We start from the raw sequence: 15,984 nt of genomic DNA, 5'->3' as shown, positions 1-15,984 counted from the left end.
TTTTTGAAACTTTTGCAGCTTTTCTACACGGTTGCAAAATGTTGCACAGTATGTTGAGTTCAAGGAAATGTGTAACACAAGTTTAGCTTTAAAACTTTCATTTTACCAAATTTCAAATCAATCACCGGTTAAAAATGTCCGCAAAAATCAGAGGGCAAAAAAACTTATTTTTGTATATTTTTAATCAAATAAGGCACATTAAACTTTAAAATGTTTAGTCCTCAGATCGAAAAGACCCCATGTTTTCGACTGTGTATTTTTTTTGCTAATGTGTTCTTGGGATTTCAGAAGTTCCAAATGTGTAAATATAAATTTGTGCTCAGTGTACTCAGTTGCACGAAACAAAATAAATCGAACGCATCTCGAAAAAGACCTTGCGAAAAACAATTCGAAGCATTTAACAACGAATGTTGCGGTAATGCCAATCAGTTTTCAAGTCGCAACTGCGGTGTGTTGATCGAGGGAAAACGAACGTCTCAAAAAAAGTGGTACCAAAATGTGGATAAAGTTATGTTTTGTAGCGTTTTTGAGTGCTTTTCTGTTGCCAAACACGACGGTAGCTCAACTGGAGGTTTTCAACATGGTAAGTACAGTTTGATGCTTGGACCCTTTTAAAAAAACATTTCTTCTTTTTTCATTAAAGCTGAACGTGTCCCTCACCCAGACTGATTCAAACATCGATTACACTAATCCTGCGACAATGAGCAGTAATTTGGCCACGCTGGCAACACTGATGGACAACGTGACGAAATCTTATTTCTCTGGGCTCAGGCTTACCACTTATAGTTGGGTTGGTTGTATTGCGCTGCTGTACTAAAATCATTTAACCCTTTTTTCTTTTCTTTTCTGTAGGGTTACTTTGAATTTAGTATCCTTACCATGGTAGGTTTTGATGGTCTTTCTTATTTTGTTAATAACTGATTAAAACGACGATACGAATCATTTTGACAGCCTCTGGATTATGTGAATGATGTTTCTGCTTCGTTTAAAATCGGACTGATAGTTTGGCTAAGTATGCTAAGCCCGATGGCGGAGCAAATCGTGACGATTACCAACAACACCAGGTACGGTGTGACGACCCCTGCACCGGCTGTGAGCATTCTTGATGGTCTTCCGATTGCTTTCGGAATTCCAAATCCAGGCAATGTTACTTTGAATATTCAGTCGTTCTCTCAAGATAGCGCAATTTCTCCGGAAATTTTCAGTGGTCAGTTAGCTTTTTTTGCAAACCAGTCGAAAGAAATTATTGCCAGAGACCGCGACTTGGCACTTGCCTATGTAAGAATTGTTCGAAAATATTTCTCCGACATTTGTAATAATTTCATTCTTTTAGAAACGTACCAACAACAACAACATAATCACGCTGGGAATTTTAGCGGCAAAGTGGACGTTTGGTCCTTTGGATAACGCTTTGAACCAGATATTAAACATAACACTCAAAAAAATGGACCCAACCTACATAGATCCCTCAAAAATTTTGTACACGCTCGGCTCGCTTTCGAGTGAACTTAAACTCATTGAATCGTACATTCCGGGCAACACGAGCTTGGCCCTTCCGGATCCAAGCCAGACGTACACTTGTGGGGCAATTTTCACCGAAAATTTGGACAGTTTCTTCAAACTTCTCAACAAAACAGCCATTGCAGCTAGTAGTCTGATCAATTCGGTACAAATTCTGCGAGTTTCCCTAGATTTTCAACTAATTTCTTACTAATCAATGGTAGAACTCAACGGCAGTCACAATTTCGTCCAACGTTACCCAGGCAGTCGGCGAGTTCAACAGCGTTCTACCATACTTGACGAATCTGACGGAGCAGGTCACCGGAATGCTGCCGAATGAGACGATCATGATGTCGGGGTTGTCACGACGCCGGGTGTATCCGCAGCAGGTGCGCACCAACCTGGACCGAGCTGACTGTCACAAGCTGTACCTGAAGCGGTACAACGAACGGCGATTTGGTTGATTCAGACTGACTTCTGTTTTGAGTAAAATTATAGTAAAACCGTTTTGCACATTTTAGCGTACATTTTAATAAAGTAACTAGTACAAAAAGTGCAGCCCTAGTGTCAATCCAAGCTCTGAAAATCAATAAGTAAATAAAACTAGAAAATTTCTGAAATACTCATGGTTCCATCGATATCGCTACGGTTTGCGTAAAAGATGGGTTTATTCAGGTGCACCAACAAAATCTCGCACAATTCAATTCACACAGTTTCACTTTTTCAATGACGTAAATACATTATTCAATTCAACTTTGACGAAAATAATTCGATTTTTTTTTTGAGAGAATATTCTGGTAATTCCAATCAGTCTATGAGCTGCGACTGCAGTGTGTAGATCGAAAACCTTCCCATATAAGATACCGCAATGTGGTTAAAATCAAGTTTTCTAGTGTTTTTAGGAGCTCTGCTATGGCCTCTTTTGCAAGTGACAGCAAAACTTGAGGTGTTTGGCATGGTAAGTTGACGCAGATTTGTTATATGGGTCATTCCATCTGAAGCGGAACAGAACTTGAAAATTACCATCTCCGATTCTGCTCAAATTTGGCAGAGCTATAGAGGCTATCAAAACATGCAAGAATCCCGAATTTCATCCAAATCGGACCATCCCCTCCATTTTTGTACCCTCCCAAAAAATCAACTTTTTGGCGATTTTTGAGCGAAACCCCTATTTTCAAACGGCGATAGCTCAGGAACCACAAATCTTAGAGGGTCGGTCTTAGACTCAATTTTGAAGGAAATTGGACGTAGAATCCATTTCCGTGATCAAAATGATGATTAATTTATTATTTCTACCTGTATTGCGCAATTCAAAACTATAAACGGCCGTATCTCAAAACACCCCAACTTATTTTTTTTTATTTGACCTCACCATCGTGTTCCCCGGCCAATTTTACATAAGAATCACTTATCGACAGAAATGAATATGTTTCGTTCCAGAGATATCGAATTTTAAAGTTTTGTGTTTTCGAGATTACCTACATCAGCTTCATTCGCCGCATCTGCTAGAAGCACACAGGCGGGCTGATCAATAACTGCTACCTGGTGTTCTGGGAGATGACTAATTTAATTTTAATTTTTATAATTTTACGCAAATATTTATTCAAATGGCTAATAGGGGAAATTCTCGTATGTTTGGCAGGTTAAGTCCTCGCTCCTAGTTTCGTCCAATTTGCTCATTTTCACTATTTAAACAACAAATTTTGCAAAACTTTTGATAGAAACTTGCTTGTTCACTTCTTATTGAGCTATTTATCACTCAATTTCAGTTGAAAACGCTTCTAATCAGCTGTAATTGAATGCCAAAGCGCTTTTATGGCAACATTAGAGGAACGCTGGAATTAGATGCTGTTCCCCTACCTTGATCAATCTATTTTTGTGAAAGGAATATTTATTGGGTTATTTTACGTGTTGCTAACCGTTTTAGAGTACCTCCGAGGCCATGACTAGGGCCTTCATCATGGGCGGTAGCAAAATAGTGCCATTCAGCAAAAACCCCAAAACCTGCTTTATTATTATTATTATAGTTTATTATTGACACTTTCATTCCAGTTTGACAGCTTGCTCAGAGCAGACGTGTTTCCTTTGAGCGCGTTTTTGACGGTGTTTTTTTTAACTTTCGCCGACGGCCATGGCGGCGGCCGCGACGGCGGAGAGTGAGTGGACGGAGCATAGGGCTGAGGATGGAAGGCCGTTCTACTGGAACGCGGCCATGAAGAAAAGTGTGTGGGAGAAACCGGACGGGTTCCAACCCAAAACGCAGGCGGCGACGGGCATGGAAGTGGAAGACTCCGAAGGAGGAGGAGAGGACGGGGGCGAATTTCGTCCCGTGATCAAGGTTCGGCGCAGGAAGGCTTAGGAGGAGATCAACGACGGCAATGGCCAGGAAGTGGAGAAGCTGCTCAGCAACAACAAGTTCAGCCCGCTAGCGGAGAAGAGCAACAACAACAACAATGCGAACCCAGCAGCAGAAAAAACCACCCCCGAGGTACCAGCACCCGGCAAGTCGGCAGGGGAGAAGAAGCAGCCGCCGCTGGTGGTGAAAGAAACGAGTTTCACCCGCCTTGCGAAGGTGATGTCGACATGTGATGTCCAGCCGGAACACAAACTGACGCGGTACGGCACCAAAATTACGTGCTTCTCGAGCGACGACTTCGACACGGTGCAAGCTCACCTGAAGAAGAACAAGGTGCAGTTCTATACGCACGGAAAGCGCAGTGCGAGACCGCACCGGGTAGTAATGCGAGGTCTCCCGAACGCGGAACCGGATTACGTCAAGGAGCTGCTCAAGACGGAACATCAGCTGGACGTCTTGGCAGTACACGCCATCAGGCGGAAGCAGCAGCTTCCCGCCATTGATGAGACGCCTTTCATCGTGCTCTTCCCCAAGGGGCACACCAGTTTGAAGGAGTTGGATCCCACGAGGGTCTGGACCGCAGCTGTCCCAAACGTGCGCAGTTCATCCAGTCGAGGCAGCAGGCGTCCAAGCTGAAGCCGCCAGCATGGAAGAAGGACAAGCAGACTCCGGCTGTAACCGCGTTTCTGCCCTTTACTGTGTGTCGTCATTGCTCTGTCCTGTGGGTTAGCACAGAAATTCACTTCATTCATTTTTTTTTTTTTGAGCAGATAAACATTCGTGATTCAACTCCAGTTTCCTACAGTGTTACACAGTCAATTTTGGCCCAATTTGATAAAGATTATTTATGATGAAATATTATTTTAATAAATGACCAGGTAGCAGTTATTGATCAGCCCGCCTGTGTGCTTCTAGCAGATGCGGCGAATGAAGCTGATGTAGGTAATCTCGAAAACACAAAACTTTAAAATTCGATATCTCTGGAACGAAACATATTCATTTCTGTCGATAAGTGATTCTTATGTAAAATTGGCCGGGAAACACAATGGTGAGGTCAAATAAAAAAAAATAAGTTGGGGTGTTTTGAGATACAACCGTTTATAGTTTTGAATTGCGCAATACAGGTAGAAATAATAAATTAATCATCATTTTGATCACGGAAATGGATTCTACGTCCAATTTCCTTCAAAATTGAGTCTAAGACCGACCCTCTAAGATTTGTGGTTCCTGAGTTATCGTCGTTTGAAACTAGGAGGTTTGGTCAAAAATCGCCAAAAAGTCGATTTTTTGGGGAGGTACAAAAATGGAGGGGGTGGTCCGATTTGGATGAAATTCGGGATTCTTGCATGTTTTGATAGTATCAACAGCCCTGCCAAATTTGAGCAGGATCGGAGAGGGTAATTTTCAAATGCTGTTCCGCTTCAGATGGAATGACCCATATGCGTTTATCCTTTCCATTTTTCATCGATCTGATGGCCAAGCGGGCTAAGGCGTCAGTCCTTTCCAGGGATGGAATAATCGCAAAAAAATCAATTTCGCTTGCGAACTTTCTTCACCCGCGAAAGAGAGAGGAGGCAAATCACGAAAAAGAAAATCTCCAAGAAAATCAATCTGCTGATGATTTTTTGTGAATTTCCTTGTTAGCACCACTTAAAAATATTTATTTCACTTTGTTTACACACATTGCCCATCTACAAAATGTGACAGGTCAAATTTCGACGTGTGAAGTAACACTTGCAAGTGTAGTAGTGAAAAAGATGTTCCGCCGAATAATCAAGATGATGATTTTTTTAGATTCCTTTTACCGATCTTTCGTGCGCGAGAGAGGAGAGCCAAGCTCCCTTCGGATTTTTTCTCTTGATGAACGTCCAATGATTTTCTTTTGATGCTGATCATTCCATCGCTGGTCCTTACTGTTGGTGCTGGATTTGAATCCTGTCGGTTGCCATTTTTTTTTGTTTTTGCAAAAATTGTACATGCAGTGTGTATTATTAAGTGCCTTTTTTGACGAAGGTGATGTGCATGCTTTTGCATGCGATTTTATCATCGGATTTTTTGCTGTGTACATCGGTGTTGACCCAGACAAATTCACAGCGGCGAGATAGCCGAGATGGTTGGAGCGCGGACTTGGCAAGCTGGATATGAGTCTCATCAGATTGATGTTATTTTTGGGGGTGTGCATAATCTTTTTTTTCATCCGTACATGCTTTTTGTGTACACATTTCTCATACAATATTACATGCTTTTGCTCACAAAGGTGTTGTGCATGCTTTTGCATGCGATTTTACACAGATATTTTTTGCTGCTCGAAAAATGACCTTTTAAAAACAGCTCGTAGACCTATATTCATGTATACCTATCAACTCAGAATCGAAAACTGAATGTCTGTGTGTGTGTGTGCGTATTCCCCTTGGTGCTCAAAATTCTTTCCAAGTTTTCTCGGCACTGGCTGATCCGATTTGAGTCAAACAAGTTGCATTCGATCCGGTTTGGTGCCCCATACTGCACTATTGAATTGTTTGAAGATCCAATAAGTAGTTCAAAAGTTACGTATAAAAAAGTGTCAGAGTTGCGAATCGGGTGCTGGAATTTTGATGCCGGATCTCACTTATCTATATGAAAACTATGTCCGGATCTATCATCCGACCCATCGTTGGTTAGGTTATTGAAATACATTTCCAATGAGTCCAAAACGTTGAAGATCTGGCAACCCTGTCTCGAGATATGACCACTTAAGTGATGTTTATGTACTTTTTTGATGCCGGATCTCACTTAAATGCATGTAAACCAGGGGTGCCCAAAGTATGGCCCGCGAGGTGATATTTTGTGGCCCGCGGACCCATTTTGAATGATTATGTAAAATGGCCCGTTGACCACTTGTAAAGTGATTTTATACTTATGATTTATCAATATTTTGATCCCCACTTTAGGATACAAATAATTTGTTCAATATATTTAATAATTAAAACAATTTCACACGTTTCAATGTAAGTGAAACTAGTAAATATCGTCAAAACTTTCATCAAACATTTTTAGAAATATAAAAAAAAACGTTCAAGTTTGACTTAGGTAGAATTCTGTAATAGTTGCAAAAATAAAAGTTTTCTTTATTAATTTGCAAGTCATATTGACCCTATGAACTGACCCTCAAACTTACATTGCACTTCCTTACATTGAAATAAAAAAAAGTACCAAATTCCTAAATTCTAGGAATTTTGCCACTTTTCCTTATTTAATAATCGGGTTTTTGGATTACTTAATAAGGAAAAGAGGCAAAATTCCTGGAATTTTGGAATTTGGTACTTTATTTTTATTTCAGTGTAGGGATTCGAACTCAATACAGTTGGATAACGAATCTGATTGACTATCAACTGATTCAGGTAGACAAAATGTGGAAATCGGAGGATCAAGTTTGCAGCAAATATTTTACAAAGCTTTCGTCGATCAACCCACCCAAAATTTACTCGAAAAACCAGGAGCAAAAATATATTTTCAAAAAACTTAAAAAATGAAATTTAAGTGCATTCAGCTGAAATTAATTAAATATGCATTCCTTTGCATTTAAAATCATTTGAGCATGTTTGGGTTTATTAAAAATAATTTGAATTTTAGTGAATTTTCGATGAAATAAATAAATGTTGTTTCGCTTTTTTTTTTTGAAAATAATGATTGCAGGTTAACTATACGGAAGCTTAAAACATTTTCTAAAAGTTTTTTTTCATTGAAATGTTGAAATTCTGGATCTCAACGATTTTTCATTAGCCACACTTAACTTATAGAAGAATTGTTCAACATGTAATGTCACCACCATTTTCGAAATATAAAAACAAAACTTAATTTTTTTTTGAAAACACAAGTACATTCAGCTAAGAACTTTTTTTTCAAATACCAGAAACAACAAAATCAACAATACCGATAGAAACTCGTTATTTTGTGGTTTCTATTATTTTGAAAATAGTTTTTTTAAATAACAGAAATGTAATCTTTTACATTAAAATAACGTAATTTATTTTTTAACGACCTTTTTTTGCAAATTTGGCCCGCAAGCTCATTTGAGCTTCAAATTTGGCCCGGCCTCCAAAAACTTTGAGCACCCCTGATGTAAACTATGTCCGGATCTATCATCCGACCCATCGTTGATTAGGTAATCAAAAGTCCTTTTCAATTAGTCCTAAACATTGAAGATCTGGCAACCCTGTCTCGAGATGACTACTTAAGTGATATTTTTGTTTTAATGCCTAAGTTATGTCCGGATCCATCATACGAGCCATCGTTGGTTAGGTAATGAGTCTTTCTCATGAGTACAAGACATTGAAGATCTGGCAACGCTCAGTCTCAAGTTATGACCGCTTAAGTGACATTAGTGTATTTTTTTATTGTGAAAAAGATGGAATTCGTGTCCAAACCCATCATATCACCAAATGTTGGTAAAAAGTGAGGAAGGCGCCAACCACAAAGGTGGATTAAGTTAGTTTTTCCCATACAAATTTATATGGAAAATTGAATCGCTTTGCGCAAAGTGGGGACTAAACCAATCGTTCCCAAACTTTGGGGAGTTGTTTAGGACCCCAAAAGGAACTGAAAAATTGCTGTGCTGGAAAATCGATTTTGATATTACACCCTAATGGAACGTTCGTTTGAAGTTCAACTGCGCATCCAGAGATTTCAAAAACAAAAAGTTTGGTTTCATTAGTTTGGCTCAAAGTTATGTAGTTGCGATCGATTTTAAATGAAAAACTCAAATCGTAAAAAAAGCAAGCCTAGACCAACACGGCAACACTGCTAGGCAACCTTTCTAATGTGCAATCACATCTTTATACATCGATAAACTATCTACAACTACACCCATGTCCGTATCATAATCCGTCTCGTAAATCCATTGTAATGCAACTCGATTCAACTGGAAATCAGCCAACTCGTCCCTTAAAGGGAAAACTCCCATCGAAACAAGTGTTTGCAAACAAAAACACGTCGCCACACAGGGGACGGACGGGACGCACATCACATTTCAAAAGGGCTCAATTACAGTTCATTTTGTTCACAATGAAACGATGCGAGCACTCAGCGTGCATGCACCAGCTAATAGCAACTAGGCTGTAATGAAAGGATATGAGACACCGGGGTTGTTGTGCATTGTGGAAGAGGTATTACTATGACAACCCTTTGCCTGTGATATCGTCGCGTCCAGTCGTTGCTGCGATGGTGCTATTATGGCGCATTTGTCATTTTTGAGAGAGAATGCTACGCTTCGCCACGAGACGTCGATTTTGAAGATGGGAGGTGTCGGTACACTTCACCTTTTTAAGAGGATAAGGGAGCTTCTCCCACAAAAAGTTTCGCTATGGCAAGATGATACAACTCTGCCGTTTAGGACGTAGCGTCATCCAATCTCTGGAAAAGCAGTCCCCACGCTCGGGTGGAAACGTCGTGCGTCACACAAACCATGGCCCCTCAGCCTACTGCACTGTGTTTTCCGGCCGATTATGAATGTCTCGACCATGGGACAATAACGGCCGTGGAACGGTTCTGGGCGCCCTGGACAATGCACATGCACGCCGTGCAGTCCGATAAGTGGAATGGTAATGGAACAAATAATTGAATTTCACTTCCAACCCGGAAAACCCACCGGCCGGCCTGCTCGGATGCGCTTGGTCCGTGCGAGGTTGTCATCGCTGCGCCACGTGGCCCACCGCCGCCTACTCGGACTCGAACTCGAATGAATAAATGAATTGCAATCTCTGCATCTTTTATTCGTAATAATTCTTAATCCTGGGTGTGCGCTTCTGGCGTTCGGCGCCATGTTCCGGAACTCTGAGGGAGGTTGAGAAGGGGGAGGAGGAGTGTTTGAATGGCCAAATAAATTCTCATTAATTCCCCTTATCATGTGTGTGTTGGTCGCCCCCCGCTTGGCATTTGGCCAAGACAATTGAGTGTTTGCTTTTTGGCTGAAAATCGTCCGGTGGGGGATTGCTGGACCGGAGGCCGCACCGTGACCAAAACCGGAACACGGCCGAGGGTGTGTCCGAGTGGAGAGCAAATTGAACGAGGCTAGACGGTCTTTTGTTTGGTTTGGAAAGCTGTTGAATCGGAGGACTCGTTTTGGAACTCGTTCAAGATTTTTGTGTGTGGACACATTTGCCGTGTTTGAGTTGTGGGAATCTGGTGGGATTTTATGAGTTTTAATAGCTTTGTTTAATATTGTATGATAATTGGCCAGTTTAAAAATATCTGAAGAAACAACTTTATTTTTTAAATGAATATGATTTAGAAAAACTCCATTTAACTCTTTTAAACCTGATGGGCCAGTTTGACCCAAAAATAAAAAGTTTTTAAACTAGCCTTTAATTTTTGTATTATTGTCCTCAAAATCATTTTTCCATAATGAAAAATTAAAAATTATTAAAACCCTATTTACAATAAAGCAGTTCTCTCAGATTTCAATAATTCGATTTTTTTTTATTTTTTTATCTGGCTGAAACTTTTTTCGGTATGCCCAAAGAAGCCATTTTGCATCATTAGTTTGTCCATATAATTTTCCATACAAATTTGGCAGCTGTCCATACAAAAATGATGTATGAAAATTCAAAAATCTGTATCTTTTGAAGGAATTTTTTGATCGATTTGGTGTCTTCGGCAAAGTTGTAGGTATGGATACGGAGTACACTGAAAATAAATGATACACGGAAAAATAAATTTGGTGATTTTTTATTTAACTTTTTGTCACCAAAAACTTGATTTGCAAAAAAAAACACTATTTTATTTTTATGTATGTTTTAGAGGACATCAAATGCCAACTTTTCAGAAATTTACAGGATGTGCAAAAAATCTTTGACCGAGTTATGTATTTTGAAATCAATACTGATTTTTTCAAAAAATTGAAATATTGGTCGCAAAATTTTTTCAACTTCATTTTTCGATGTAAAATTAAATTTGCAATCAAAAAGTACTTCAGTGAAATTTTGATAAAGTGCACCATTTTCAAGTTAAATAAATTTTTATAAATTAGTGCACATTTTTGCCCACTTTTCAAATATTTTTTTTTTAAACTGAGAAAATTCTCTATATTTTGCTTTTTTGAACTTTGAACTTGAACAAACATTCAATATTACGCCCTTTTAAAATGTTAGTCTTGTTTTTAAAATTTTGAAAATATTTTTTTCGAAAAGATCGGAAAATTTCACAAATGTTTTATATTTTAACACTGAAAATCGGACCATTAGTTGCTGAGATATCGACATTAGAAACTGGTGGGTTGTTTGGGTGAGACTTAGAAAACATAAATTTTCATGTTTTCAAACACTTGCATGGCAATATCTCAGCAACTAAGGGTTGTATCAACAAAGTTCAAAAAAGCAAAATAAAGAAAATTTTCTCAGCCTTTCAAAAAAAATATTTTAAAAGTGGACAAACATGTGCACTAATTTAAAAAAATGAAAAACTGCGACTATTTTTAAAAAAGTCACCTAAAAATGGATTTAACTTGAAAACGGGGCACTTTATCAAAATTTCACTAGAGTACTTTTTGATTGCAAATTTGATTTTACATCGAAAAATGAAGTTGAAAATTTTTTGCGACGAATATTTCGATTTTTTTAAAAAATCAGTATTGATTCAAAAATTCATAACTCGGTCAAAGATTTTTTGCACAACCTGGAAATTTCTGGCATTTGATGTCCTCTAAAACATATAAAAAAATAGTATTTTTTGCAAATCAAGTTTTAGTGACAAAAAGTAAAATAAAAAATCACCAAATTTTTTTTTACCGTGTATCAATTTTTTCCAGTGTAGTCCGTATCCATACCTACAACTTTGCCGAAGACACCAAATCGATGGAAAAATTTCCTTCAAAAGATACAGATTTTTGAATTTTCACGTATCATTTTTGTATGGACAGCTGCCAAATTTGTATGGAAAGTTATATGGACAAACTAATGATGCAAAATGGCTTCTTTGGGCATACCGAAGGCACCAAAAAAGTTTCAGTCGGATAAAAAAATACAAAAATTAAAATTCTAAAAAATAGACCGATTTCGTAGAGAATTGCTCAATAATTTAACTTACATCAGTACTAAGTTTAGGAATTTCAATCCACGGAAAGGAATCTGATCTTCGGTAATCTGATCTTACGGTAAGCTGACGTTCCTATATCAAAGGTAAACAAACAACTGCTTAGCAACGCATAACATCCAAGCCAGTTTGCTGAGTTGGTTACAGACAGCCAATAACTCAAAATTGTTGTCTCGCAAAATCTATGTATTGAACTGTGACTATTAACTAAATAAGCCTACTTATCCCTAATCGACTTACCTCCGCCCCTGGTTCACCCGGGTCACCCTTTTTGCCCCGCTTCCCTCGTTTGCCCGGCGGTCCTGGAGGGCCTGGTGGACCTGAAAAACAACAAACAAACAAAACTCAAGTCAGTTAATTCAATCAAAATTCTCACCGTTAATCACGCGCTCGAACTAATACCCGGTTTGACAAACGAGCCAATTCCGGTCGAAATTTGCTGTAACGTGCGCGTTAATCAACCGGCAGCAGCTGCCATCAAACGTCAGTTTGGCTAGGAACCGGATTAGACAAACAAATTAGAACCGACCACGATCGGCCAATATTTCTTCATAAATTTTCCGGAATTAGCGTCATCCTCCTCCACCACGTCTTGACTGAGAAGATGAACGACCACCACCACGGCCGGAACGAGCTTCTTCAGCAGTTTCGGAAGGGCAAAAATGTAAACAACTCTCTTGACGAGAAGCGGATCGTAGTCAGCCATGACGACACTCTTCCCGACCGTCAACTAGCGACGCCAGCTTGGATGGATGGTGTCAAATTTGTGTCCCCTCACCATCTCCCAGCCTACTTCTCTTCCCGGGGAAGAATGACAGTTTCGTTCCCCCCCGCTAGAATCTAGTAAATTTGATTAAATCATCATCACCATCATCAGCGCCGTCGTCGTCGTCGGCTAGTGTCGTGGTTCATTGGGTTTACAACCGTCATAGGTCCAACAAGAGTGATGAAACGACGATATCGGAGTCAGTCCGGGAGCAACTGGCAACTGTTCCCGTTCGCGTCCCGGCGGCAGGAAGCGTGCTTTATTAAGAGTGAAAGCAACTTCCACTGAAACTGGAACTAAACAAAACCTCTGAGAGAGAACTGCGTGCCGGAAACTTAGTTGGCTGGTTAGTGCTAAGCTTACTACGATGGGATGCGTGGTTTTGGTGGTTGGTCTACTAAGCTGTAGATTATGAGTTCATAAATACCGTTGGATTAGGTTGCTTTGATCTTGTCGTCAAGTTGATGTTAATTTATTTCCTCGCTTTGTTAAAGCCGAAATGTAAATTACAGGATGCACTTCCAAACTAAATTGGAAAAAGAAAGCTTGTTTTGATCCTTGGAGGTGCCTTAAAAGCGCTGACAATAATTTAAATCTCAAGAGCAGAGTTTAAAGTTTAAAGATAACATAGCGAAAAATTACCAGGATAATTAAAATGCTTTAAAAAAACCATTTTTGAGCTGTAGAGAAATAAGGACAAAACAATTGCTGCTGATCTGTAATTTTTTGAAAAAAAAAACTTCAGGTTTTAATGTAGTTTTGACTTTTTAATCAAAAAACGATACATTAGTGAAAATTTTGGATATTTCAAGAAACGTATTTTTAAATTTTTAATCTGGCCTAATATTGAAATATTGAAAAGGTCGAAAAAAAAATTCGCAATTGCATCCGATCGCAAAAAGTATGAATTTCAAAATCCAAAAAAAAAAAAACGAAAAAATAAAGCACTTTATCCAAAAAAAAAAATATTTTATAACATATCGAAAAATTTCTAAACTTAATAAAGCCGTTTCAAATTTTATTTCTAGTTTCTGCCCTCTACCCCTTTTAAAATCAGAGGGCAAGTAAATAATTATTGACTATTTTAATCAAATAAAGGCTTTGAATTTTGTGACCACAGATGTAAAAGTTTATGATTTTTGTTTATAAATTCATTGATATTATGCAAATGTTTGATAGTAGCATTGCTGCCGGAAACACTAAAATTTATGTGATCATTTAACAACAAATCTTTTAAATAATTCAATATAATTTAAAATAAAATAAAAATTCAGGCAAACAATATTGAATAACATATGAACTAATACAAAATGAGCTTATCTATAAACTGACAAAAAAAATGTTGTTGAAAATCTTGAAAAGTAACATATTGGAGGAACAGCATCTAATTCCAGCGTGCCTCTAATGTTGCCATATCAGCACTTTGACGTTCAATTACAGCTCATAAAAAGCTTTTTCAACTGAAACCGAGTGATAAATAGCTCAATAAGAAGTGAGAAAATAAGTTTCAACTAACAGTTTTACAAAATTAGTTGTTTACATAGTGAAAATCAGCAAATTTGATGGAGTCAGAAGCGAGTGCTTACCATGCCAAACATACGAGAATTTCCCCTATACTGATTCGAAATGTGTCAACAAAACATAAAAAATAGCACCGACATTAAACGAAATGCAAATCGAAAATAAACATAAATAATCATGCTTCTTATTTTTATGTTGAAAATATTGCTGAAGCCACTCAGTTTAATCAAATTAATTATTTTATATTTCATGCTTTATTTTTTGAAATATTGAAGCAAAAAATATCATAAAATGCAATAGCTTTTTTATAAATAAATATAAAAAGTTATGATAGTGTAAAAACTGTGGAAAGTTTTTGTTTCGATCTTTGGTCCCAAAACTCCACATAATAAAAAAAAAAAACTCTTAATTATCATATTTGATGAAAAATTACCTCTTATTTCCAGGAATTTTATGTTATAAAATTAATCGTAATAGAGATTTTTTTCAGCTACAAAAAACTTCCTATTTTTCCATCAATGATGAAAAATTAAGGCTAATAATGGCTATAATTGGAAAATCATGCATTTTATAAAAAAAAAATACTTTTTGATTACATTACTGATTTTACAGCAAAACTGAAGGTATTGTTTTTTTTGTATATTTTGTACTTTTTTTTTCCAAATAAAAAAATCAAACGAATATAGTTCAGCGGTCATTTTTTTAAAAACTTCTCAAAAATTGCGGGTTTTGTCCCTGAAACACATTTAAAAAAAAATTAATGATTAGAAAATACTGATTTTTGTAAATTTCATTGTTACCTGTTTTTTCCTGAGTTTTTCTCATCAACACTTACAAATTTGCCTAAGCACCAATTTGTTTACAAAGAGAACCAATGACCAACGATGCCAGATTATTTTATGGGCGATCTGTATGTTCTTTAAAATAAATCTGTATTTTATCTGTATCAAGTCAAATTTCAAGCAATAGAAGACTTCTTTTAATTTTTTAACGGCAAATTTAAGCTTTTTAATCAGATTAAAGCATAATTCAATTACTAAATTGTTGAAATTTTAAAATTGAATCAGTTTAAAAAATCTGTATGTACAGATTTTTGTGAATTTTGGGTTCGGAAAATCTGTATAATACAGATTTATCTGTATATCTGGCATAGCTGGCAGTGACACAAAATGGCTTCATTGATCATAGGAAAGGTCCTAAAAAAATTTTTATGTCGAAAATCTCATCGATCATTTATGAGAGAAAATATGTTATATGCTCTCAGTTAATATGCAGAGATTTTAATAAAAAATATATACACTCAAACCCCGATGGTTTGACACCAACTGTTGTCAAACGAACGGGGTCACTTTTTAGTTTGACACCCCTTTTACACGGAGTTCTCACACACTATCAAACGTTTGTTTTGATAGTGTACGTGAGCGCCGTGTAAAAAGTGACAGTTCGTCACTTTTTGGTTTGACTTTGACCAACCAACGGGGTACAAACTAAAAGGTGTCAAACGAAAAAGTGACCAACCAACGGGGGTTGAGTTCATTAAAAAAAAAAAACAATACAAATCCAACCCCACTTGACAGTCATCAGACCGGCCTTGCTGCCTGTCAACTCTGCGGCGGTGGCCTGCTGCGATGAAACCGCCATCCAGCCACAGCCAGCGCAGTAGTCGGTAATGCCATGGCAGGCAGCCCAGAGTCAAGAGTCGGTAACCGTTTGATTTAATAAATTTTCCACTCCTCCAGTCCTCAGTCCTAGCTGAGCTATATCCAATCTAACC

The 15,984-nt window shown here is 37.8% G+C and overlaps 2 protein-coding genes across 11 annotated transcripts in view; one reads left to right on the top strand and one right to left on the bottom strand.

The window, feature by feature from the left end:
- The window catches only part of LOC120423330 (collagen alpha chain CG42342), a 204,462-nt gene that overhangs the window by 107,757 nt on the left and 80,721 nt on the right, over nucleotides 1-15,984 (bottom strand). For all 10 annotated transcript variants that reach the window (XM_052706543.1, XM_052706542.1, XM_052706545.1 and 7 more), the window contains one exon: nucleotides 12,164-12,243. In XM_052706543.1, the coding sequence (XP_052562503.1) occupies nucleotides 12,164-12,243 (80 nt within the window). The remainder of the gene's footprint in view (nucleotides 1-12,163; nucleotides 12,244-15,984) is intronic.
- LOC120423332 (uncharacterized) lies at nucleotides 458-2,082 on the top strand. The gene is made up of 6 exons (XM_052706552.1): nucleotides 458-583; nucleotides 644-790; nucleotides 853-882; nucleotides 952-1,278; nucleotides 1,334-1,666; nucleotides 1,725-2,082. The coding sequence occupies exons 1-6, from the start codon at nucleotides 497-499 to the stop codon at nucleotides 1,962-1,964; spliced, it is 1,164 nt and encodes a 387-aa protein (XP_052562512.1). The 5' UTR covers nucleotides 458-496; the 3' UTR covers nucleotides 1,965-2,082.

Source organism: Culex pipiens, chromosome 1 (assembly GCF_016801865.2).
Source record: "Culex pipiens pallens isolate TS chromosome 1, TS_CPP_V2, whole genome shotgun sequence".
Classification (NCBI taxonomy): Eukaryota; Metazoa; Arthropoda; class Insecta; order Diptera; family Culicidae; genus Culex; species Culex pipiens.
The sequence above is the reverse complement of the archived record's forward strand: the minus strand, read 5'-3'. Positions and strand labels throughout refer to the sequence as shown.